The sequence below is a fragment of the Oncorhynchus clarkii genome, chromosome 24 (assembly GCF_045791955.1).
Source record: "Oncorhynchus clarkii lewisi isolate Uvic-CL-2024 chromosome 24, UVic_Ocla_1.0, whole genome shotgun sequence".
In the NCBI taxonomy this organism is placed as follows: Eukaryota; Metazoa; Chordata; class Actinopteri; order Salmoniformes; family Salmonidae; genus Oncorhynchus; species Oncorhynchus clarkii.
In genome coordinates, this window is record NC_092170.1 from 38,139,295 (window position 1) to 38,155,531 (window position 16,237).

The window sequence follows — 16,237 nt, forward strand, 5'->3', positions numbered from 1 at the left end:
GGTTGACGTGAAATGTGTAACCCATCTCCGCTGTGCTTTATCAGCACCATGGACAGCCCCTTATCAGCACCATGGACAGCCCCTTATCAGCACCATGGACAGCCCCTTATCAGCACCATGGACAGCCCCTTATCAGCACCATGGACAGCCCCTTATCAGCCCCCTAGACATCTTCTTATCAGCACCATGGACAGCCCCTTATCAGCCCCCTAGACAGCCCCCTAGACAGCCCCTTATCAGCACCATGGACAGCCCCCTAGACAGCCCCCTAGACAGCCCCTTATCAGCACCATGGACAGCCCCTTATCAGCCCCCTAGACAGCCCCCTAGACAGCCCCTTATCAGCACCATGGACAGCCCCCTAGACAGCCCCTTATCAGCACCATGGACAGCCCCTTATCAGCACCATGGACAGCCCCCTAGACAGCCCCTTATCAGCACCATGGACAGCCCCTTATCAGCACCATGGACAGCCCCCTAGACAGCCCCTTATCAGCACCATGGACAGCCCCTAGACAGCCCCTTATCAGCACCATGGACAGCCCCCTAGACAGCCCCTTATCAGCACCATGGACAGCCCCTTATCAGCACCATGGACAGCCCCCTAGACAGCCCCTTATCAGCACCATGGACAGCCCCTTATCAGCCCCCTAGACAGCCCCTTATCAGCACCATGGACAGCCCCTTATCAGCACCCTAGACAGCCCCTTATCAGCACCATGGACAGCCCCCTAGACAGCCCCCTAGACAGCCCCTTATCAGCACCATGGACAGCCCCTTATCAGCCCCCTAGACAGCCCCCTAGACAGCCCCTTATCAGCACCATGGACAGCCCCTTATCAGCACCCTAGACAGCCCCCTAGACAGCCCCTTATCAGCACCATGGACAGCCCCCTAGACAGCCCCTTATCAGCACCATGGACAGCCCCTTATCAGCACCATGGACAGCCCCCTAGACAGCCCCCTAGACAGCCCCTTATCAGCACCATGGACAGCCCCCTAGACAGTAAAGCAAAATGTCTATCTGGCAATGAATATAGGCTACTAGGTAGCAGTACAGTGCATTTCAAATGCTCTTTGCTTGATGATGAATAGAGAATCCTTTGGCTCTATGAATAGCATGCGTTCAGCTGGAATACCGGTGGAGGCCTGCGTTAGTATTGAACTCAATACAGACATGGGAACCAAAATTCCCCATCTGCAGTAACCGAGGATTCCAGCCCCTCTCTTCTGTCATTGGGCTGTTGGGAGGAACGGGAGTTGGGCTGTTGGGAGGAACTGGAGTTGGGCTGTTGGGAGGAACTGGAGTTGGGCTGTTGGGAGGAACTGGAGTTGGGCTGTTGGGAGGAACTGGAGTTGGGCTGTTGGGAGGAACTGGAGTTGGGCTGTTGGGAGGAACTGGAGTTGGGCTTTTGGGAGGACTGGAGGACTAGCGTTGGGCTGTAAACCAGTATGGGTGATATATTGTACGGGTCAGATGTAAACCCGTATGGGTGATATATTGTACGGGCCAGATGTAAACCAGTATGGGTGATATTGTACGGGCCAGATGTAAACCAGTATGGGTGATATATTGTACGGGTCAGATGTAAACCCGTATGGGTGATATATTGTACGGGCCAGATGTAAACCAGTATGGGTGATATATTGTACGGGCCAGATGTAAACCAGTATGGGTGATATATTGTACGGGCCAGATGTAAACCAGTATGGGTGATATTGTACGGGCCAGATGTAAACCAGTATGGGTGATATATTGTACGGGTCAGATGTAAACCCGTATGGGTGATATATTGTACGGGCCAGATGTAAACCAGTATGGGTGATATTGTACGGGTCAGATATAAACCAGTATGGGTGATATATTGTAAGGGTCAGATATAAACCAGTATGGGTGATATATTGTAAGGGTCAGATATAAACCCGTATGTATGGGTGATATATTGTACGGGCCAGATGTAAACCAGTATGGGTGATATATTGTACGGGTCAGATGTAAACCAGTATGGGTGATATATTGTAGGGGCCAGATGTAAACCAGTATGGGTGATATATTGTAGGGGCCAGATGTAAACCAGTATGGGTGATATATTGTACGGGTCAGATGTAAACCCGTATGTATGGGTGATATATTGTACGGGTCAGATGTAAACCAGTATGGGTGACATATTGTACGGGCCAGATGTAAACCAGTATGGGTGATATTGTACGGGCCAGATGTAAACCAGTATGGGTGATATATTGTAAGGGTCAGATATAAACCAGTATGGGTGATATATTGTAGGGGCCAGATGTAAACCAGTATGGGTGATATATTGTAGGGGCCAGATGTAAACTAGTATGGGTGATATATTGTAGGGGCCAGATATAAACCAGTATGGGTGATATATTGTAAGGGTCAGATATAAACCCGTATGTATGGGTGATATATTGTATGGGCCAGATGTAAACCAGTATGGGTGATATATTGTATGGGCCAGATGTAAACCAGTATGGGTGATATATTGTAGGGGCCAGATGTAAACCAGTATGGGTGATATATTGTAGGGGCCAGATGTAAACCAGTACGGGTGATATATTGTAGGGGCCAGATGTAAACCAGTATGGGTGATATATTGTACGGGCCATGGAAGAGAACAGCAGGGTAGAAACATGGAGGATGTGATGAGGTTCTTACTTTCCATCTTTGAAGTAGGTTTTAAGTGTGTCGCTGAAGCTCTTGGAGTATTTCACAAACTCTTTCTTTTGGTGTTCCAGTGCCTGGGAAAACAGCAGAGGCGTTTTACTCTTTCAGAAGATAACAGAGGAAAAAAACCACAACGTCTGAAACTCTGCTGATAGCTGAGGGAGAATGAAAATAACAGATGTCTTAATTGGACTGTGTGTGTGTGTGTGTGTGTGTGTGTGTGTGTGTGTGTGTGTGTGTGTTCTCACCCGTCGGTTCTGGTACTGGTATTTTCGGAAGACAGTGTTGACCGTGTCTAGGAGTTCCTTTATGGCGCTGGCGATATCTCTGTGGACAAGGAGTCCAACAGCAGTCAGACATCCTGAACCATCTCAACCCTTACTGCTTCTTAGTCCAACAGCAGTCAGACATCCTGAACCATCACAACTCTTACTGCTTCTTAGTCCAACGGCAGTCAGACATCCTGGACCATCTCAACCCTTACTGCTTCTTAGTCCAACGGCAGTCAGACATCCTGAACCATCTCAACCCTTACTGCTTCTTAGTCCAACGGCAGTCAGACATCCTGGACCATCTCAACCCTTACTCCAACAGCAGTCAGACATCCTGAACCATCACAACTCTTACTGCTTCTTAGTCCAACAGCAGTCAGACATCCTGAACCATCTCAACTCTTACTGCTTCTTAGTCCAACGGCAGTCAGACATCCTGGACCATCTCAACCCTTACTCCAACAGCAGTCAGACATCCTGGACCATCTCAACTCTTACTGCTTCTTAGTCCAACAGCAGTCAGACATCCTGAACCATCTCACATCTCACTCCTTTACCTTCCCTTCATCCCCCACTCCCTCCTCCCTAGAACCCGTACTCCCTCTTTCAGTCCTGTCCCCCCTTCACGTTTAAATACTGTAGTTTCATAAAGCAAATGGGGGAAACATTTTTCATCTTTGTTCCAAATATACTTTTTTCTAAATCTTCCACTGAGTAAGTTACTTAGGAGAGTGACTCAACACAAATTGAATGAGAAAACTCAAAAAGTGAGCCAAGACAGAAACAACCCATGAAAGAATAAGTGTGTGGGAGAAGAATTGTGTAGGCCTGTGTGTGTGTGTGTACTAAGTTGAGACAGTGTTACATTGGAAAGTACAGCACGTCAAAAGTTTGGACACACCTACTCATTCAAGGGTTTTTCTTTATTTTTACTATTTTCTACATTGTAGAATAATAGTTGTCACGGCGTGGCCTTCTGGGTGGGTCCCCCCTGGGTGGGTCCCCCCTCTCTCCCTCTCATTAGAAACTCCCAAAGAGAAGGATTAAACAATATTTATATTTTTGAGAACATGGGAATGGTCCATGGACACTTAAGGGACAGTCATGTTGAGTGTGTTTCATTTGGTGACCTCAAGAAGGACAGGAAACCCTCATTACTGTGTCTCTGTGTACACTTTTCAATCATCAAATGTACATCTAGATGTTGGATAAAATGAATGAGTAAATATTAAACTATTTGTGGAAAGATGTAATGCGATGTTAGCCTTCTAAATGAGAGTATGGATTTTCATATAAAATGTTTAACTAGTCAGTGGCCACACCTCCGTGAGCCAGACATTACATCAGGCGTCATGGAATCGCCCTTTTTTTCCACAGAGTATAAACCCCTTCTTACAAAATGTACATAAAGTCAGAGAACGCTGGGACGGAGTGCCCATGTCGGAATGGCTACAATTCTATAGACCATTAGACTAGAAAACATGCAGCTGACGCTACACGTGAAATGGTTAACAACTACCACTCTATAGGCCATGGAGACCATACAGTGGGTAGTGTTGGCTACAAGGCTGGAAATGGTAAAACTATGAGACTATCGATCACTACAGAATAAGAGCAAATCCTAGACGTAGAATTACTAGTCTGCAGCCGGAAATTAAGTAAATCTAGTACGAGAATACTGACAACCGAGCAAGCGACAACTACGAAAGACATGGTGACTCCTGGGGAAGTTAACCAGAGACTCTCTGATGAACCTGACTCTCCAGCAGACGGACCAGATTCCAACAGAGAAGACAACAACGACATACGGCCGTAAATATATACGTTGCAATTATTTTCGAATGAGAAGCCATTCATGTGCAAATGATTAGCATTTCAATGAATAGAATTATCAACTGTGTGTAGTGAATCCATTTTGTCTCTCCTGCTCTTTCTGTCCCCACCCCCTTTCCATTGTCTACCAAGCCGTCATACCGGTTTAGCCCACTAGGGACTTATCAATGCATTGTGTTAGTAACCAAGTCTACTGTTTGTTATGTATTTATGTGATTATTTAGTTAGTAAATAAGGAATCATGTAGTAACCAAAAAAAGTTGTTAAATCAAAATATATTTTATAATTGAGACTCTTCAAAGTAGCTGCCCTTTGCCTTGACAGCTTTGCACACTCTTGACATTCTCTCAACCAGCTTCATGAGGAATGCTTTTTCCAACAGTCTTGAAGGAGTTGGCACATATGTTGAGCACTTGTTGGCTGCTTTTCCTTCACTCTGCGGTCTAACTCATACCAAACCATCTCAATTGAGTTGAGGTCAGGTGATTGTAGAGGCCAGGTCATCTGATGCAGCACTCCATCATTCTCCTTCTTGGTCAAATAGCCCTTACACAGCCTGGAGGTGTGTTGGGCCATTGTCCTGTTGAAAAACAAATGATAGTCCCACTAAGCGCAAACCAGATGGGATGGCGTATCGCTGCAGAATGCCTTGACACTGACAGTGTCACCAGCAAAGCATCCCCACACCATCCCACCTCCTCCTCCATGCTTCACGGTGGGAACCACACATGCAGAGATCATCCGTTCACCTACTCTGTGTCTCAGAAAGACAGTTGGAACTAAAAATCACACATTTGGACTCATCAGACCAAAGGATAGATTTCCACCGGTCTAATGTCCAGTCTCGTGTTTCTTGGCCCAAGCAAGTCTCTTCTTCTTATTGGTGTCCTTTAGTAGTGGTTTCTTTGCAGAAATTCCACCATGAAGGCCTGATTCACTCAGTCTCCTCTAACAGTTGATGTTGAGATGTGTCTGTTACTTGAACTCTTTGAAGCAATTATTTGGGCTGCAATCAGTTGCTGGTAACTCTAATGAACTTATCCTCTAAAAGCAGAGGTAACTCTGGGTCTTCCTTTCCTGTGGCGGTCCTCATGAGAGCCAGTTTCATCACAGCAGAGGTAACTCTGGGTCTTCCTTTCCTGTGGCGGTCCTCATGAGAGCCAGTTCCATCACAGCAGAGGTAACTCTGGGTCTTCCTTTCCTGTGGCGGTCCTCATGAGAGCCAGTTTCATCACAGCAGAGGTAACTCTGGGTCTTCCTTTCCTGTGGCGGTCCTCATGAGAGACAGTTTCATCGTAGCGCCTGATGGTTTTTGCAACTGCACTTGAAGAACCGTTCAAAGTTCCACAAATTAACTTTTAACATGGCACACCTGTTAATTACAATGCATTTCAGGTGACTACCTCAGGAAGTTGGGCAGGTAACCTAGTGGTTAGAGTGTAGAGGAGGCAGGGAGCCTAGTGGTTAGAGTGTAGAGGAGCCAGGTAACCTAGTGGTTAGAGTGTAGAGGAGGCAGGTAGTCTAGTAGTTAGAGTGTAGAGGTGGCAGGTAGCCTAGTGGTTAGAGCGTTGGGCCAGTAACCGAAAGGTTGCTAGATGGAATCCCCCGAGCTGACAAGGTAAAAATAGGTCATTCTGCCCCTGAACAAGGCAGTTAACCCACTGTTCCCCGGTAGGCTGTCATTGTAAATAAGAATTTGTTCTTAACTGACTTGCCTAGTTAAATAAAGGTAAAATACAAATCTGGTTGAGCGAATGCCAAGTGTGTCATCAAGGCAAAGGGTGGCTACTATGAAGAATCTAAAAAATAAACACGCTGTGTTATTTCATAGTTTTGATGTCTTCACTATTATTCTACAATGTAGAAAATAGTCAAAAATAAATCAAATAAAAACCATTGAATGAGTAGGTGAGTCCAAACTTTTGACTGGTGTTGTAAATGGAAACAAGAGAACGTGTGCTTGAGAAGTGTGAATGACGCCACAGACGGTGTACTGGGAGGTCTCCGAGCTCGTGTGTGTATAATATGCATGTATGTGTACTGACTTGATGGTCTGTAAGAAGCGTACTCTGTCGTTGATTTCATCTGGGATCTTGCTGAGGATGTGTTTGAGTGCCCGGGCCTTGTCATTCAAGTCCTGGAACTCCTGCTCAGGCCTGTCAATCATGAACTCTACACACACACACACACACACACACACACACACACACACACACACACACAGCCTGAGTCACCATGGAGACAGGTCAACAAGGTGGTGGTGGAATGTAGAGAGAGCATTCCAGAGGCAGTAACAGAACAGCCCCACTCAGAGAGCCATCTGTGTGTGTGAGCAGAGTACTGTGACTGTGTGTGTGTGTGTGTGTGTGTGTGTGTGTGTGTGAGAGCAGAGTACTGTGACTGTGTGTGTGACTGTGTGTGTGAGCAGAGTACTGTGACTGTGTGTGTGTGTGAGCAGAGTACTGTGACTGTGAGGGGAAAGTTAGAGAGAGGTAACACTGTAGTGTAGCCTGGCTAAAAGCAGGAAGTACAGAGTCTTCAGAAAGTGTCCAAACCCTTTGACATTTTCCACATTGTTGTTGTTACATACTACATTTCAAATGGATTTACATTTCAAATGGACACACAATACCCCAAAATGTCAATGTGGAATTATGTTTTTTTTTATTATTGTTTTTAACAAATGAATAAAAAATGAAAAGCTGAAATGTCTTGAGTCAATAAGTATTCAACCCCTTTATGGAAAACCTAAATAAGTTCAGCAGTAAACATGTCACATTTGGGACTGCAGGTAACTAGTGGTTAGAGTGTAGAGGAGGTAGGTAACTAGTGGTTAGAGTGTAGAGGAGGTAGGTAGTCTAGTGGTTAGAGTGTAGAGGAGGCAGGTAGCCTAGTGGTTAGAGTGTAGAGGAGGCAGGTAGCCTAGTGGTTAGAGTGTAGAGGTGGCAGGTAACTAGTGGTTAGAGTGTAGAGGAGGTAGGTAACTAGTGGTTAGAGTGTAGAGGAGGTAGGTAGTCTAGTGGTTAGAGTGTAGAGGAGGCAGGTAACCTAGTGGTTAGAGTGTAGAGGAGGCAGGTAGCCTAGTGGTTAGAGTGTAGAGGAGGCAGGTAGCCTAGTGGTTAGAGTGTAGAGGAGGTAGGTAGTCTAGTGGTTAGAGTGTAGAGGAGGCAGGTAACCTAGTGGTTAGAGTGTAGAGGAGGCAGGTAGCCTAGTGGTTAGAGTGTAGAGGAGGCAGGTAGCCTAGTGGTTAGAGTGTAGAGGTGGCAGGTAACTAGTGGTTAGAGTGTAGAGGTGGCAGGTAGTCTAGTGGTTAGAGTGTAGAGGAGGCAGGTAGTCTAGTGGTTAGAGTGTAGAGGAGGCAGGTAGTCTAGTGGTTAGAGTGTAGAGGAGGCAGGTAGTCTAGTGGTTAGAGTGTAGAGGAGGTAGGTAACCTAGTGGTTAGAGTGTAGAGGAGGTAGGTAACCTAGTGGTTAGAGTGTAGAGGAGGCAGGTAACCTAGTGGTTAGAGTGTAGAGGAGGTAGGTAGCCTAGTGGTTAGAGTGTAGAGGAGGTAGGTAGTCTAGTGGTTAGAGTGTAGAGGAGGCAGGTAACCTAGTGGTTAGAGTGTAGAGGAGGCAGGTAGCCTAGTGGTTAGAGTGTAGAGGAGGCAGGTAGCCTAGTGGTTAGAGTGTAGAGGAGGTAGGTAGTCTAGTGGTTAGAGTGTAGAGGAGGCAGGTAACCTAGTGGTTAGAGTGTAGAGGAGGCAGGTAGCCTAGTGGTTAGAGTGTAGAGGAGGCAGGTAGCCTAGTGGTTAGAGTGTAGAGGTGGCAGGTAACTAGTGGTTAGAGTGTAGAGGTGGCAGGTAGTCTAGTGGTTAGAGTGTAGAGGAGGCAGGTAGTCTAGTGGTTAGAGTGTAGAGGAGGCAGGTAGTCTAGTGGTTAGAGTGTAGAGGAGGCAGGTAGTCTAGTGGTTAGAGTGTAGAGGAGGTAGGTAACCTAGTGGTTAGAGTGTAGAGGAGGTAGGTAACCTAGTGGTTAGAGTGTAGAGGAGGCAGGTAACCTAGTGGTTAGAGTGTAGAGGTGGTAGGTAACCTAGTGGTTAGAGTGTAGAGGAGGCAGGTAGCCTAGTGGTTAGAGTGTAGAGGAGGTAGGTAACCTAGTGGTTAGAGTATAGAGGAGGCAGGTAGCCTAGTGGTTAGAGTGTAGAGGTGGTAGGTAACCTAGTGGTTAGAGTGTAGAGGAGGCAGGTAGTCTAGTGGTTAGAGTGTAGAGGTGGTAGGTAACCTAGTGGTTAGAGTGTAGAGGAGGCAGGTAGTCTAGTGGTTAGAGTGTAGAGGAGGCAGGTAACCTAGTGGTTAGAGTGTAGAGGAGGCAGGTAGTCTAGTGGTTAGAGTGTAGAGGAGGCAGGTAACCTAGTGGTTAGAGTGTAGAGGAGGCAGGTAGTCTAGTGGTTAGAGTGTAGAGGAGGCAGGTAACTAGTGGTTAGAGTGTAGAGGAGGCAGGTAGTCTAGTGGTTAGAGTGTAGAGGAGGCAGGTAGCCTAGTGGTTAGAGTGGAGAGCTGGCAGGTAACCTAGTGGTTAGAGTGTAGAGGAGGCAGGTAACCTAGTGGTTAGAGTGTAGAGGAGGCAGGTAACCTAGTGGTTAGAGTGTAGAGGAGGTAGGTAACCTAGTGGTTAGAGTGTAGAGGAGGCAGGTAGCCTAGTGGTTAGAGTGTAGAGGAGGCAGGTAGCCTAGTGGTTAGAGTGTAGAGGAGGCAGGTAGCCTAGTGGTTAGAGTGTAGAGGAGGCAGGTAGTCTAGTGGTTAGAGTGTAGAGGAGGCAGGTAGCTAGTGGTTAGAGTGTAGAGGAGGCAGGTATCCTAGTGGTTAGAGTGTAGAGGAGGCAGGTAGCCTAGTGGTTAGAGTGTAGAGGAGGCAGGTAGCCTAGTGGTTAGAGTGTAGAGGAGGCAGGTAGTCTAGTCGTTAGAGTGTAGAGGAGGCAGGTAGCCTAGTGGTTAGAGTGTAGAGGAGGCAGGTAGCCTAGTGGTTAGAGTGTAGAGGAGGCAGGTAGTCTAGTGGTTAGAGTGTAGAGGAGGCAGGTAGCTAGTGGTTAGAGTGTAGAGGAGGCAGGTATCCTAGTGGTTAGAGTGTAGAGGAGGCAGGTAGCCTAGTGGTTAGAGTGTAGAGGAGGCAGGTAGCCTAGTGGTTAGAGTGTAGAGGAGGCAGGTAGCCTAGTGGTTAGAGTGTAGAGGAGGCAGGTAGTCTAGTGGTTAGAGTGTAGAGGAGGTAGGTAGCCTAGTGGTTAGAGTGTAGAGGAGGCAGGTAGCCTAGTGGTTAGAGTGTAGAGGAGGCAGGTAGTCTAGTGGTTAGAGTGTAGAGGAGGCAGGTAGTCTAGTGGTTAGAGTGTAGAGGTGGCAGGTAGCCTAGTGGTTAGAGTGTAGAGGAGGCAGGTAGTCTAGTGGTTAGAGTGTAGAGGAGGTAGGTAGCCTAGTGGTTAGAGTGTAGAGGAGGCAGGTAGCCTAGTGGTTAGAGTGTAGAGGAGGCAGGTAGTCTAGTGGTTAGAGTGTAGAGGAGGAAGGTAGTCTAGTGGTTAGAGTGTAGAGGTGGCAGGTAGCCTAGTGGTTAGAGTGTAGAGGAGGCAGGTAGTCTAGTGGTTAGAGTGTAGAGGAGGTAGGTAGCCTAGTGGTTAGAGTGTAGAGGAGGCAGGTAGCCTAGTGGTTAGAGTGTAGAGGAGGCAGGTAGTCTAGTGGTTAGAGTGTAGAGGAGGCAGGTAGCCTAGTGGTTAGAGTGTAGAGGAGGCAGGTAGCCTAGTGGTTAGAGTGTAGAGGAGGCAGGTAACCTAGTGGTTAGAGTGTAGAGGAGGCAGGTAACCTAGTGGTTAGAGTGTAGAGGAGGCAGGTAACCTAGTGGTTAGAGTGTAGAGGTGGCAGGTAGTCTAGTGGTTAGAGTGTAGAGGAGGCAGGTAGTCTAGTGGTTAGAGTGTAGAGGAGGCAGGTAGTCTAGTGGTTAGAGTGTAGAGGAGGCAGGTAGCCTAGTGGTTAGAGTGTAGAGGAGGCAGGTAGCCTAGTGGTTAGAGTGTAGAGGAGGCAGGTAGCCTAGTGGTTAGAGTGTAGAGGAGGTAGGTAGTCTAGTGGTTAGAGTGTAGAGGAGGCAGGTAGTCTAGTGGTTAGAGTGTAGAGGAGGCAGGTAGCCTAGTGGTTAGAGTGTAGAGGAGGCAGGTAACCTAGTGGTTAGAGTGTAGAGGAGGTAGGTAGTCTAGTGGTTAGAGTGTAGAGGAGGCAGGTAGTCTAGTGGTTAGAGTGTAGAGGAGGCAGGTAGCCTAGTGGTTAGAGTGTAGAGGAGGCAGGTAGTCTAGTGGTTAGAGTGTAGAGGAGGCAGGTAGCCTAGTGGTTAGAGTGTAGAGGAGGCAGGTAGTCTAGTGGTTAGAGTGTAGAGGAGGCAGGTATCCTAGTGGTTAGAGTGTAGAGGAGGCAGGTAGCCTAGTGGTTAGAGTGTAGAGGAGGCAGGTAGCCTAGTGGTTAGAGTGTAGAGGAGGCAGGTAGCCTAGTGGTTAGAGTGTAGAGGAGGCAGGTAGTCTAGTGGTTAGAGTGTAGAGGAGGTAGGTAGCCTAGTGGTTAGAGTGTAGAGGAGGCAGGTAGCCTAGTGGTTAGAGTGTAGAGGAGGCAGGTAGTCTAGTGGTTAGAGTGTAGAGGAGGCAGGTAGTCTAGTGGTTAGAGTGTAGAGGTGGCAGGTAGCCTAGTGGTTAGAGTGTAGAGGAGGCAGGTAGTCTAGTGGTTAGAGTGTAGAGGAGGTAGGTAGCCTAGTGGTTAGAGTGTAGAGGAGGCAGGTAGCCTAGTGGTTAGAGTGTAGAGGAGGCAGGTAGTCTAGTGGTTAGAGTGTAGAGGAGGCAGGTAGCCTAGTGGTTAGAGTGTAGAGGAGGCAGGTAGCCTAGTGGTTAGAGTGTAGAGGAGGCAGGTAGTCTAGTGGTTAGAGTGTAGAGGAGGCAGGTAGCCTAGTGGTTAGAGTGTAGAGGAGGCAGGTAGACTAGTGGTTAGAGTGTAGAGGAGGCAGGTAGACTAGTGGTTAGAGTGTAGAGGAGGCAGGTAGACTAGTGGTTAGAGTGTAGAGGAGGCAGGTAGCCTAGTGGTTAGAGTGTAGAGGTGGCAGGTAGCCTAGTGGTTAGAGTGTAGAGGAGGCAGGTAGTCTAGTGGTTAGAGTGTAGAGGAGGCAGGTAACCTAGTGGTTAGAGTGTAGAGGTGGCAGGTAGTCTAGTGGTTAGAGTGTAGAGGAGGTAGGTAACCTAGTGGTTAGAGTGTAGAGGAGGCAGGTAGTCTAGTGGTTAGAGTGTAGAGGAGGCAGGTAGCCTAGTGGTTAGAGTGTAGAGGAGGCAGGTATCCTAGTGGTTAGAGTGTAGCGGAGGCAGGTAGTCTAGTGGTTAGAGTGTAGAGGTGGCAGGTAGCCTAGTGGTTTGAGTGTAGAGGAGGCAGGAAGCCTAGTGGTTAGAGTGTAGAGGTGGCAGGTAACCTAGTGGTTAGAGTGTAGAGGAGGCAGGTAGTCTAGTGGTTAGAGTGTAGAGGAGGTAGGTAACCTAGTGGTTAGAGTGTAGAGGAGGCAGGTAGTCTAGTGGTTAGAGTGTAGAGGAGGCAGGTAGCCTAGTGGTTAGAGTGTAGAGGAGGCAGGTATCCTAGTGGTTAGAGTGTAGCGGAGGCAGGTAGTCTAGTGGTTAGAGTGTAGAGGTGGCAGGTGGCCTAGTGGTTAGAGTGTAGAGGTGGCAGGTAACCTAGTGGTTAGAGTGTAGAGGTGGCAGGTAGTCTAGTGGTTAGAGTGTAGAGGTGGCAGGTAACCTAGTGGTTAGAGTGTAGAGGAGGCAGGTAGTCTAGTGGTTAGAGTGTAGAGGTGGCAGGTAACCTAGTGGTTAGAGTGTAGAGGTGGCAGGTAACCTAGTGGTTAGAGTGTAGAGGAGGCAGGTAGTCTAGTGGTTAGAGTGTAGAGGTGGCAGGTAACCTAGTGGTTAGAGTGTAGAGGAGGCAGGTAGTCTAGTGGTTAGAGTGTAGAGGAGGCAGGTAGTCTAGTGGTTAGAGTGTAGAGGAGGCAGGTAACCTAGTGGTTAGAGTGTAGAGGAGGCAGGTAGTCTAGTGGTTAGAGTGTAGAGGAGGCAGGTAGTCTAGTGGTTAGAGTGTAGAGGTGGCAGGTAACCTAGTGGTTAGAGTGTAGAGGTGGCAGGTAACCTAGTGGTTAGAGTGTAGAGGAGGCAGGTAGTCTAGTGGTTAGAGTGTAGAGGTGGCAGGTAACCTAGTGGTTAGAGTGTAGAGGAGGTAGGTAGTCTAGTGGTTAGAGTGTAGAGGAGGTAGGTAACCTAGTGGTTAGAGTGTAGAGGAGGTAGGTAGTCTAGTGGTTAGAGTGTAGAGGAGGTAGGTAGTCTAGTGGTTAGAGTGTAGAGGAGGTAGGTAACCTAGTGGTTAGAGTGTAGAGGAGGTAGGTAGCCTAGTGGTTAGAGTGTAGAGGAGGCAGGTAGTCTAGTGGTTAGAGTGTAGAGGAGGTAGGTAGCCTAGTGGTTAGAGTGTAGAGGAGGCAGGTAGTCTAGTGGTTAGAGTGTAGAGGTGGCAGGTAGTCTAGTGGTTAGAGTGTAGAGGAGGTAGGTAGCCTAGTGGTTAGAGTGTAGAGGAGGCAGGTAGTCTAGTGGTTAGAGTGTAGAGGAGGCAGGTAACCTAGTGGTTAGAGTGTAGAGGAGGTAGGTAACCTAGTGGTTAGAGTGTAGAGGAGGCAGGTAACCTAGTGGTTAGAGTGTAGAGGAGGCAGGTAACCTAGTGGTTAGAGTGTAGAGGAGGCAGGTAGCCTAGTGGTTAGAGTGTAGAGGAGGCAGGTAGTCTAGTGGTTAGAGTGTAGAGGAGGCAGGTAACCTAGTGGTTAGAGTGTAGAGGAGGTAGGTAACCTAGTGGTTAGAGTGTAGAGGAGGCAGGTAACCTAGTGGTTAGAGTGTAGAGGAGGCAGGTAGCCTAGTGGTTAGAGTGTAGAGGAGGCAGGTAGCCTAGTGGTTAGAGTGTAGAGGAGGCAGGTAACCTAGTGGTTAGAGTGTAGAGGTGGCAGGTAGCCTAGTGGTTAGAGTGTAGAGGTGGCAGGTAGCCTAGTGGTTAGAGTGTAGAGGAGGCAGGTAGCCTAGTGGTTAGAGTGTAGAGGAGGCAGGTAGCCTAGTGGTTAGAGTGTAGAGGAGGTAGGTAACCTAGTGGTTAGAGTGTAGAGGAGGTAGGTAGCCTAGTGGTTAGAGTGTAGAGGAGGCAGGTAGCCTAGTGGTTAGAGTGTAGAGGAGGTAGGTAACCTAGTGGTTAGAGTGTAGAGGTGGCAGGTAGCCTAGTGGTTAGAGTGTAGAGGTGGCAGGTAGCCTAGTGGTTAGAGTGTAGAGGAGGCAGGTAGCCTAGTGGTTAGAGTGTAGAGGAGGCAGGTAGCCTAGTGGTTAGAGTGTAGAGGAGGCAGGTAGCCTAGTGGTTAGAGTGTAGAGGAGGCAGGTAGCCTAGTGGTTAGAGTGTAGAGGAGGCAGGTAGCCTAGTGGTTAGAGTGTAGAGGAGGCAGGTAGCCTAGTGGTTAGAGTGTAGAGGAGGCAGGTAACCTAGTGGTTAGAGTGTAGAGGAGGCAGGTAGCCTAGTGGTTAGAGTGTAGAGGAGGTAGGTAGCCTAGTGGTTAGAGTGTAGAGGAGGCAGGTAACCTAGTGGTTAGAGTGTAGAGGTGGCAGGTAGCCTAGTGGTTAGAGTGTAGAGGAGGTAGGTAGCCTAGTGGTTAGAGTGTAGAGGAGGCAGGTAACCTAGTGGTTAGAGTGTAGAGGAGGTAGGTAGCCTAGTGGTTAGAGTGTAGAGGAGGCAGGTAGCCTAGTGGTTAGAGTGTAGAGGTGGCAGGTAACCTAGTGGTTAGAGTGTAGAGGAGGCAGGTAACCTAGTGGTTAGAGTGTAGAGGAGGCAGGTAGCCTAGTGGTTAGAGTGTAGAGGAGGCAGGTAGCCTAGTGGTTAGAGTGTAGAGGAGGCAGGTAGCCTAGTGGTTAGAGTGTAGAGGAGGCAGGTAACCTAGTGGTTAGAGTGTAGAGGTGGCAGGTAGCCTAGTGGTTAGAGTGTAGAGGTGGCAGGTAGCCTAGTGGTTAGAGTGTAGAGGAGGCAGGTAGCCTAGTGGTTAGAGTGTAGAGGAGGCAGGTAGCCTAGTGGTTAGAGTGTAGAGGAGGTAGGTAACCTAGTGGTTAGAGTGTAGAGGAGGTAGGTAGCCTAGTGGTTAGAGTGTAGAGGAGGCAGGTAGCCTAGTGGTTAGAGTGTAGAGGAGGTAGGTAACCTAGTGGTTAGAGTGTAGAGGTGGCAGGTAGCCTAGTGGTTAGAGTGTAGAGGTGGCAGGTAGCCTAGTGGTTAGAGTGTAGAGGAGGCAGGTAACCTAGTGGTTAGAGTGTAGAGGAGGCAGGTAGCCTAGTGGTTAGAGTGTAGAGGAGGTAGGTAGCCTAGTGGTTAGAGTGTAGAGGAGGCAGGTAACCTAGTGGTTAGAGTGTAGAGGTGGCAGGTAGCCTAGTGGTTAGAGTGTAGAGGAGGTAGGTAGCCTAGTGGTTAGAGTGTAGAGGAGGCAGGTAACCTAGTGGTTAGAGTGTAGAGGAGGTAGGTAGCCTAGTGGTTAGAGTGTAGAGGAGGCAGGTAGCCTAGTGGTTAGAGTGTAGAGGTGGCAGGTAACCTAGTGGTTAGAGTGTAGAGGAGGCAGGTAACCTAGTGGTTAGAGTGTAGAGGAGGCAGGTAGCCTAGTGGTTAGAGTGTAGAGGAGGCAGGTAGCCTAGTGGTTAGAGTGTAGAGGAGGCAGGTAGCCTAGTGGTTAGAGTGTAGAGGAGGCAGGTAACCTAGTGGTTAGAGTGTAGAGGTGGCAGGTAGCCTAGTGGTTAGAGTGTAGAGGTGGCAGGTAGCCTAGTGGTTAGAGTGTAGAGGAGGCAGGTAGCCTAGTGGTTAGAGTGTAGAGGAGGCAGGTAGCCTAGTGGTTAGAGTGTAGAGGAGGTAGGTAACCTAGTGGTTAGAGTGTAGAGGAGGTAGGTAGCCTAGTGGTTAGAGTGTAGAGGAGGCAGGTAGCCTAGTGGTTAGAGTGTAGAGGAGGTAGGTAACCTAGTGGTTAGAGTGTAGAGGTGGCAGGTAGCCTAGTGGTTAGAGTGTAGAGGTGGCAGGTAGCCTAGTGGTTAGAGTGTAGAGGAGGCAGGTAGCCTAGTGGTTAGAGTGTAGAGGAGGCAGGTAGCCTAGTGGTTAGAGTGTAGAGGAGGCAGGTAGCCTAGTGGTTAGAGTGTAGAGGAGGCAGGTAACCTAGTGGTTAGAGTGTAGAGGAGGCAGGTAGCCTAGTGGTTAGAGTGTAGAGGAGGCAGGTAGCCTAGTGGTTAGAGTGTAGAGGAGGCAGGTAGCCTAGTGGTTAGAGTGTAGAGGAGGCAGGTAACCTAGTGGTTAGAGTGTAGAGGTGGCAGGTAGCCTAGTGGTTAGAGTGTAGAGGTGGCAGGTAGCCTAGTGGTTAGAGTGTAGA

General features: G+C 48.5%; 1 protein-coding gene across 2 annotated transcripts in view; it reads right to left on the bottom strand.

Annotated features, from left to right (window-relative positions):
- LOC139382515 (programmed cell death protein 10-like) overlaps positions 1 to 16,237 on the bottom strand; it is a 57,907-nt gene that overhangs the window by 1,894 nt on the left and 39,776 nt on the right. For both annotated transcript variants that reach the window (XM_071126607.1, XM_071126606.1), the window contains 3 exons: positions 6,837 to 6,963; positions 2,935 to 3,013; positions 2,678 to 2,760 (listed from right to left, as the gene is read on the bottom strand). In XM_071126607.1, the coding sequence (XP_070982708.1) occupies positions 2,678 to 2,760; positions 2,935 to 3,013; positions 6,837 to 6,963 (289 nt within the window). The remainder of the gene's footprint in view (positions 1 to 2,677; positions 2,761 to 2,934; positions 3,014 to 6,836; positions 6,964 to 16,237) is intronic.